Consider the following 10,000-nt stretch of genomic DNA (forward strand, 5'->3'; position numbering starts at 1 on the left):
TGTTGTGATTTAGGATGTATAGATTCAGTGTTTTATTTTTTTATTGCTGTATCTACTTTTCCCTTTATGCTTTATTGTTTGAAGTTGTCCTATAATTAAATATATAGAATCTAATGTCCAGAGTATTTTTGGTTCACTCCAGACATGTATGTTTGAGTTTGTCAAATAATCATGAGTATTTTATATGCAGTTCTTTATTTGTATCAATATATTTAACCCATTCACTGCTGGAATGGCATGCACATACATACATTGTATTGACATTGTTGGAGAGACCTAGGGCAGAGTAATGAAGAGCCTAGGCCTTCAGTGGATAGGAGAATCAAACGCAGAGGTGCAGAGTAGTGTGTCCATTTTTCGGTGAGCATGCAGTATAAATACAATGTGGGAAATGTGTCGTCTGCGGCCGAGCACGCTGATTGGCCAAAAGGCTGCATCCCACTCTCCTGAGTCATGGCGAATCAGTGCTGACCTCACTGGCAGCATTCCACTGCTGACTGCGGCACGCAGCTGTTGCCTGCTTGCCAGCCAGCTGGCTCGGTACGAAGGCAACTATGCTGAGCAAGGCTACACCAGTACTGAGTGAAGTGATTGTGGCATCCACCACAACATGTAGATGGTTCCACAAATGGAGTCAAGGAGTCAATCACTTATCTCACCTGTTAACTTTTTTCTTAACTTTTGGAAATACTGTATTTTATTTAATATTGCCATTAGTATTGTTAATATCATTATGAAAATCATAAAGTTGATAACATCAATATTGATATTAACCTGCTACATCTGCTTGTGTCATGGCAATCACTTGACCAAAGAAACAGGCATTAGACTTACATGAGTAGCCGTTCTGCCAAGTGCATGGCTTTTACCCCGGGCACACTTATTTTCTCTTTTTTTTTGCATAAGCATTTTTAGCTTGTTTGCTGTTTTCCAATGTCCATATCTGTCATTTGATTTACATTATCCAGATGGTAATTTACTGTTTTCTTTGCACAGACTTCATATCTCTCTAGGTAGTCAATAATTTAGTACAAGAAAAATAACATTTTGTTATTTGTGTAAATTTTTTCACAAAATTCAATTTTTTGTAATACAACATGCACTGCCAATCACAATGCCAGGAATGCAAAGCTGAGCACGGAAATGACATCCTCAATGGAGCTGATGTTCTTCCAGTCATGGCTCATGGACTTTACATTCCACACTCATTAATCAGTGAAAATAATGCAAAATTGCTAAATGAGTTTAATCACTCTCCCAAGAGGTTTGTGCACTCATAGCAAGTCTTTCCTGTTACCCCGACCTTCAGCTGAAATGCTCATAACGGCAAGTTCCTGTCACCTGGGCCACAGCCAGATTTTCCCATGACAGTATTTTCATGTCACCCATCCCTCGAGCCAAATTTTTTCATGACACAATGGTCACATCATGCAGATTGAAGGGGTTAATAGCTTAAGAAGAAAAATCCCAAGGAATGGCAATTAGATGAGGAACATAATTTACTTATTCATTCCTTGGTGGCTCTGCACTTATGGAGCCATCCACCTTGTAAACACATTTCACAGCAACAAGATGACAGTGAATGTTGCATATTCCTGGCAGCATTGAGTTAAAAAATCTGTGAAATGTATGGTTGGATAAGGTCCTGCAAGCAGAATCACACTCCTTGCTTCATGGGAGTACAGAACACATAATTACCATCAATGGTCGATTTGCCAACTCCTTTGCAGAGGAGTAATACTGGCATTATACCATTCTTGGTATTCATCTGTTTTTTATACCCCCAAATCTATGTGTGTGGCCACCAGCATGTAAGATTGAATCTGTCTATGTATTGTATTTTCCATAGATTTCTTACTATATGTCATTTTGATGTTGGTAGATGAGTCAGTACACCATTCATGGTCTTTAATCTGTGTTGCACATTATTTTTTATTCCCATTAAAGTCTTAGAAGTACTTGCATTCTGTAAACACAGTAAGTGCAAATGCTTTTCACTTTCATAATATTTCAGGTGAGGATGGTGGAGCGCAGTGCCCTTGTGATGATTGTGTTAATGGTCGAACTGGGCAATTAGAAGGCCAACCCTTGTCAGGCAATGCACGCATTGCTCTCTCCTCAACCCCAGATGTTCGCTCTCCATCCAGTTGTGAATGTCACTTTTGCAATGCTTCTATGGCAGCCGCTGTAAGTATTTTCGGGGACAATGGGATTAAGGCGAAGGATTGGATTGGTAGTGATGATGTTTTCACTGATAGCTTTCAGTTACACCTATTGCTTTTGATGCCTTTTAATCCAACTATGGTGAGTTAAATGGGTAAAATTTTGAATAAAGTTTGATGAGTCTGGTGTGTATTAGTGCACTCTACTCCATACTCAGGTTATGGTCTGGCTCATGGTTGGATTGTCAAGGCGTTGACAAGCCACCGGAACCCAGGCACAAGATGTGATTAGATTGCGTCATTCATCAAAAGATTACTCAATAAATTTCCTGGCCTGAAAGAAAGAAAAAAAAGAACTTACAGCCACAGCTTGTCAGATGCTTGTTAGCATATTGGCACCTTTTGGCATGGGAATGATTTGACAGAGTTGTCTGAAAATTTGTGTTTTCTGACATATTTTTAAAAATCCATTGGTGCCATTAGGGCTTGTGTTCATAACCAATCCACCATTTAGTTTATATTAATTTTGCATACACGTTAATTGTGCCACAATGAATTTTGGTAATGACTCAAATGAATTTAAAAAGAGAGATGGAGAGAAATGATTCTTGACAACTTTACACATCTCCCCTACCCAACTTTGAGTGAGAAGGTTGTGGCAATGTGTTGGTAGAAGAGATTTGATTGACATGTGAGTGAGTTGAATTTATTCAAGTGCCCTATGTAAGCATCATAGGGCACTGTTCTCCTTAGTCTGTTCCTTCAACACACATCACCTCCAGTACCAGTACTGGTATGTGTGTCTGTACCAGATTTTCATCCAGATACCTGGTTCCTCGGGAGAAGCATTCCAGAAAGAACCAGGGCATTCTTCTTGGCCCCTGCATCAACTCCCTCCTGAAGTCTGAATGTGTAAGCTTATTAAGATAGAAGATAGATCTTCTTGCACCAGCTGATCAGAGAGGTTAATGCCTTTTGAAGCAATAGTTGTGGGAAACAATGACTTCAGTGGCTGGGAGTCTTGAGACATCATGGGATCGGTGGACTAGAAGTCCCTCATGCAACATTTTGATTGGTGTCCCATGAGGAACCACAGGCCAAGGTACAACCAGAGCTGCTGAACTGTCATGACCTCCTATATCTTCATGTGTGAAGAGGGTGTTTGAGGACCTTGGCAGGCATAACTATAATGGCAAGAAAAAAGGCATTGTAAAACACGTGTTTATAAAAGGACAAGTAGAATACAAAACACCATACTTTCAAATCAAAATACAAGAAACAAAAGGTGAGATGCTTACCAGTTTGTTTTGACAATTTTCTGCAACAGCTTCTTTTTGAAGAAGCTGGAGATGTTGAGGGTGCTGGAGGCATCATGCAGGAGATCTGAACTCCAGAGGTATCTGTAAAACCATAATGCCTCAGAATATTCTCCCTTGCCCAAATGAAGGAAGGGGAACCGAGTGCTTTTTCATCCCAACAGCATTTTTCCGGGTGTCAAACATGTGTGACGCCCGAAAAAGGGCTCATTTTCCCATTTTCCGGGTGTCTCATATGTGTGATACTGATCTTCCGGCCCGTCTGCCGGGTGTCACCCGTGAGACATAATGTAATGGACCTCGGGGACATCTGTTATGTGTACATGGATAGTTTAAAGATGATTTAGACTACTATTATTTTTTTACACATAACCACTAATTACGTCATGAGATCATGTAAAGATGTTATAGTAGATGAATGAGTGCGCATCTACTATCTTATACTGGTGTCTTATCTCTTTGGGGAGTGTTTGTTGTGGGTGTGAGTGCCCACAGGTATGGCTGGGTGCTGAAGCTGAAGTCAGAGATCAATGGGGAGCCTGTCAGCTAAGGACTGGGCAGTCCTTGTGTTGCTGCTGCTGTTGTCTTGTTCTGCTGGAGGATCGGGGAATACTAATCTCGGTTCGGATTCTGCAGCTATAAGTACATGGGCGTTATGTAAGCAGGCAGGGAACGAGGGGAGGCCGCTGTCCAACGAGCATGGACAAGGTGGTGGACTTGGCATGACCCAACCTGGGATTATTATGCTGAACTTCAGGTTGTAGGGTTGCTCTAATGTGAAGTTACCATGTAAGAGGAGAAGAAGGTGTAAGGTTTGCTCGTGAGCCTCTGGGCCTTTCATCTGAGGACTCGGTGGTTCGCGCCCCACCCAGGTGCAAGAAGTTGCAATTGTCGCCTGGAGGATACTGCTGTGGCTGGGCACCATGGCGGGTAAGGACTAGGTTCAGCCGAGTCAGCATCAGCTGACACACGTGAGCGAGTCAGCATTAGTTGACACAGGCCGAGCTCCCCTCATGGGCATAACCAGGGCAAGGCTAAGCTTTGCATATCGGACTTATCCTTGTGTGCTCACGGCATGGGTGCAGGAAGAGCAGCAGGAGCTACTGCGCGGAGTGCAACGTGGGACTGTGCACCTATGGCTGCTTCGAGGAATGGCACGCCACTTTATGAGTGACATGTATCAAAAATAGATAATATCATCTTTTTATAAAATCTCTGATTTTCTCTCACAATATGTGGTCAAATATTTTACTGAGAGTAACGCACATGGCATTATAAGAGAGTTTGAAATCTATACTAAAACTTCCATCCATTACAACAAGTGATGAGATTGCATTTTAGCTTTATGAGCATGAAAAACATTGTGTTCGGTTCTCAAAAGCATAATCTTTAATATAAGCCAAGGCTATAAAATGGGCAGGAGAAGCTACTGTGCTGACTGCAACGTCAGTTTATGCACCTACGGATGTTTTCAAGAGTGGCACGCCACTTTATGAGGAGTGGCATGTAAAAAATATTTACATATATATAAAATCTCTGATTTCCCTTCACAATATGTGGTTAGATATGTTACTGAGAGTAATGCACATGACATTATAAGAGAGTTTGGACTCTATACTAAAACTCTCATCCATTACAACAAGCGATGAGACTGCATTTTAGCTTTACGAACACGCAAAACATTGTGTTTGGTTCTCAGAACCATAAACTTCAATATAATCTCAAGGCTGTAAAACTGGAGCTTACGTTCTAATTTGCCTATGATGAGTGGCACGCGGGCGGTCCTGGCCATGGGCAATCGCTGCTATTTTTGTCACCCGGCAAATAGGATGTATGGCACTACGAAGCACCCGTCGCGAATGGATTAACATTCATCACAAAAGGCTCATTCAAGTTCAAGACGTATCAGTCAAGGGCACATAATCAATATTGAAGACGGTCTTGCCCGATTTGTCAGGGTCAGACTCAAATTCCCCTTATTCTGAGGTATCGCTACTGGAACAGTTGTAGACATCAAGAGTTTTCCAGAAAATAGTGATGCCATGTAAAAACACAAAGTAATAACAAAGGAGCCAAATCGAGGAATGGTAGAAATCTTACCAGAAAGAGCATTTGTCCTCAGCAGCTTCAAGGAGGGTATGTAGTCATCATTTGTATTGTTATCGTGGACATGGTTATGAAAGGAATGGTAGGAGCATTCTTCAGGAGAGGAACACCTGTAGATGTGTTCCTTGTTTGCTCGCAAGCCTCCGGGCTAGTAGAGTGGTAATGTGTCGGCCTCTCATCTGAAGGGTCGGTGGTTCGCGCCCCACCCAGGCACCATCTCCACCTTGAGACTGGGAGCGGATGGCTGGTGTATTCCTCAGCTTGGAGGGTGCAAAGTGAAGAGCTGGTGAGACTTGCTGGGCAAAATCTGGTTGGTGAGTGATTATCTTGCCTTCTGCTGGACATATTATAGAGATTTCCTGCCATTCAACTCACACACACACACCACACACCACACACACACACACACACACACACACACACACACACACACACACACACACACACACACACACACACACACACACACACACACACACACAACACACACACACACAACACACCACACACACACACACACACACAACACACACACACACACACACACACAAAACAAAACATACACCACCACCAGACACACCACACCACACACACCACACACCACACACCACACACACACAACACACACACCACACACACACACACACACACACACACACCACACACACCACACACACACACACACCACACCACACACACACACACCACACACACACAACACACACACACACCACACACACACACCACACTACACCACCACACACACACCACCACACACACACCCCCACACACACAAACACACCACACACACACAAACACACCACACACACACACACATGCACACACACACCACACATACACACCACACACACACACACCACAACCACCACAACACCACACAACCACACAACACACACACACACACACACACCCACAACACACACAACCACCACACACCAAACACACACCCCACACACACAAACACCACACCACACACACACACACACACACACACACACACACACACACACACACACACACACACACACACACACACACACACATGCACAAGCACATACATAGAGTTAACTGATATGTAATAGTGTTATGTGTGGAGAGGGAGCATTAGAGCGGGAAAAGATTACGGGTCTGGTTTTTAAAAATATGCTATATAGCACCAGAAGTACTTCTTCACAGTCCCTATATTTCACTCACAAGAAGGTAGCGATGGGAAAACAATGGTCATCAGTTCAGGCGGGCCTACGAGGGGAGTGATATTAAATGAGGGGTGATATCATGGTTGTGACTAATGGAAGCTTGTTAACTCAACACCAACGGATATCACAGATTTCTGAGCATCATAGACTCTAGCGATTTCTGGCAACGTTCAAACACTGGGCACACGAGTCCACTATATGTTGCGGAACTTCTCGCACTACTTGTTCTGGCGCATCGCCACGCATACAGCCATACCCCGCAGACCAAGTGGGTTAAACTACCAGATATATTAAAGAACACAACATTACATCTCATTCACACAAAAAAAAAGTTGTGTGGGAAAAAAATCCCACCACTTTCTGATGGGCCTGCCAAGATTGTGGCAGCTTGAATCTTTTCACTCTACAAGGCAGTATCAGTACCCTCCATCAACCTCAGTGGTGATAGGATAAGGGTGTGCAATGTGGAAAGAAATGACGGTGAGGAAAAATGATCTATAATTTTACAGGGTATTACAATTTGGGTAACTTCAAGTATTTCTCAGCCAAAAAACTCTGAGTATTGCATATTCCTGAGTTATCCAAATATAGAATTACAGTTAGATCTTGAGAGTCCTGTCCTTAAGTATCACCTATAAAAAGAATGTTTGTAAAATGGGAAATGCAAGCCCCCAAATTCATTCTTCTTCTTTTAACGGTAGGTTCATGTCTGAGCAGCCGTGGTCACAGGATGATACTTAGTTTTTGCATGTTGTGATGCTCTTGGAATGAGTACGTGGTAGGGTCCCCAGTTCCTTTCCACGGAGAGTACCGGTGTTACCTTTTTAGGTAATCATTTTCTCTATTTATCTGGGCTTGGGACCAGCACTGACTTGGGCTGGCTTGGCCACCCAGTGGCTAGGTAGGCAATCAAGGTGAAGTTCCTTGCCCAAGGAAACAACGCGCCGGCCGGTGACTCGGACCCTCAAACTCAGATTGCCGTCGTGACAGTCTTGAGTCTGATACTCTAACCATTTGGCCATCGCGGCCTTGACGATCATGGGCTTTCCATGATTTTTCTTAGCAATATAGAGCGGTGGTTTGCCATTGCCTTCCGCCCGTTGTTTTTATCGAGTCACCATCTCTATTTACCCGGCACTGACTTGGGCTGGCTTGGCCACACAGTGGCTAGGTAGGCAATCGAGGTGAAGTTCCTTGCCCAAGGGAAACAACGCGCCGGCCAGTGACTCAAACCCTCGAACTCAGATTGCCGTCGTGACAGTCTTGAGTTCGAGGACCCAAATTCACAAAGATGATTTAATTTTTGTTAATAATTTTGGCTCCAATTGTTCAAATTTTAAAAATGAGGTTTTGAGTTCTGACATTGGCAACATTCCCCACCATTTTGCAAAGTGTTTGCCAAACAAACACTCTGGTGCTATTGGGGTCATCAGTGATACCCATCTGAAGAAATCCTGTGATATCATCAGACAGCTTCACAATTCCAGATACTGGGATAAGAGGAATGGCAAGTGTTAGGTGTAAAATTCCTCTTCACCAATGTTCCCACGGACAAAGCAATCAGAGCAGGTGATAGAATCAGCAGCTCCAAGGCTTTTTAATGAATTTTCATTGCTGAACTTCAGACACTTTGAGTTTGTAGTGGAAGAGAATCAACATATTAGCAGTCTAGCCATGGGTTCCCTACTGAGTGGCTGTCTCTTCATGGAGACACTGCAGAATGGTCATTGATAGAAATATATTGACAGACATTCTGATCCTTCAGGGTGACATTTGCCTGTGTTTCTCTGTATAAAGAAAGCCAACCAATAAAGATGACTACATCCGTTCACCCACAAAACCAAAACAAAATCTCTGGTCGTCATTGGTGTCTTCCTCAGAGGACTGAGGATTTGTAGTCCTGAATTCCTTAAGGCTTAAGTCAATTACACAATTCATTCTCTCACGTAATATCAATATCCAAGAGGCTTCCTTCTAAATCTCAGAAAGAAAGTAGAGGCCATTACAACAGGAACAAGATCAGACCTTGTACCTATATCAAAATTCCTCATATTAACTCCTTGTATTTCCAAGGCAATCAAGTGGTGTGTAGGCAACAGTAAAAGCTGCCAGTACATTTGGTATTAACCCCAACAATCCAGCTGACAGTACCATTATATCAAGAAAAGAATTTGGTTTGAGAGGCAGGGAATGTGAACATTCCATCCTGTGAAAATTTTGCTGAGGGCAGGAGTCATGGGAACTTACCATCTTCAGGATTTTGGCTGAAGGGGAAATTAAAGTTTATTGGTCATGTGATGAGAAGTAAGAGTATTGAGAGGGGCTTGCTGACAGGGATGGTGATGGGAAACAGAGGAGGAGGCAGGCCGAAGACGGGACTGAGTGACAACATAAAAGATATTTGCGGGTTGTCGATGGTACAAGTGGAAAGAAAAACGCAAGATCACCGGCCAGCGCGTTGTTTCCCTTGGGCAAGGAACTTCACCTCGATTGCCTGCCTAGCCACTGGGTGGCCAAGCCAGCTCAAATCAGTGCCGGGTAAATAGAGATGGTGACTCGATAAAAACACCGGGCGGAAGGCAATGGCAAACCACCGCTCTAAATTGCTAAGTAAAAATCATGGAAGCCCATGATCGTCAACGCCGCGGTGGCTGAATGGTTAGAGCGTCGGACTCAAGACTGTCACGACGGCGATCTGAATTCGAGGGTTGAGTCACCGACCACCGCGTTGTTCCCTTGGGCAAGGAACTTCACCTTATATTGCCTACCTAGCCACTAGGTGGCCAAGCCAGCCCAAGTCAAGTGCTGGTCCCAAGCCCGGATAAATAGAGAGAATGATTACCTAAAATGTACCACCGGCACTCTCCGTGGAAAGGAACTAGGGACCCTACCACGTACTCACTCCAAGAGCATCACAACATGAAAACTACAATTAAGTATCATGCTGTGACCACGGCGGCTCAGACATGAACCTACCGTTAACAGATGATATATATATATATATATATATATATATATATATATATATATATATATATATATTTATATATATATATATATATAACGGTAGGTTCATAGTCTGAGCCGCCATGGTCACAGCATGAAACTTAATTGTAGTTTTCATGTTGTGATGCTCTTGGAGTGAGTACGTGGTAGGGTCCTCAGTTCCTTTCCACGGAGAGTGCCGGTGTTATCTTTT

General features: G+C 43.3%; 1 protein-coding gene across 1 annotated transcript in view; it reads left to right on the forward strand.

The window, feature by feature from the left end:
* Positions 1-10,000, forward strand: part of LOC119580594 (protein FAM193A-like) — a 46,149-nt gene that overhangs the window by 1,197 nt on the left and 34,952 nt on the right. The window contains exon 3 of the mRNA XM_037928704.1: positions 2,015-2,187. Within this exon, the coding sequence (XP_037784632.1) occupies positions 2,015-2,187 (173 nt within the window). The remainder of the gene's footprint in view (positions 1-2,014; positions 2,188-10,000) is intronic.

This window comes from Penaeus monodon, chromosome 14, assembly GCF_015228065.2.
Source record: "Penaeus monodon isolate SGIC_2016 chromosome 14, NSTDA_Pmon_1, whole genome shotgun sequence".
Lineage (NCBI taxonomy): Eukaryota > Metazoa > Arthropoda > Malacostraca > Decapoda > Penaeidae > Penaeus > Penaeus monodon.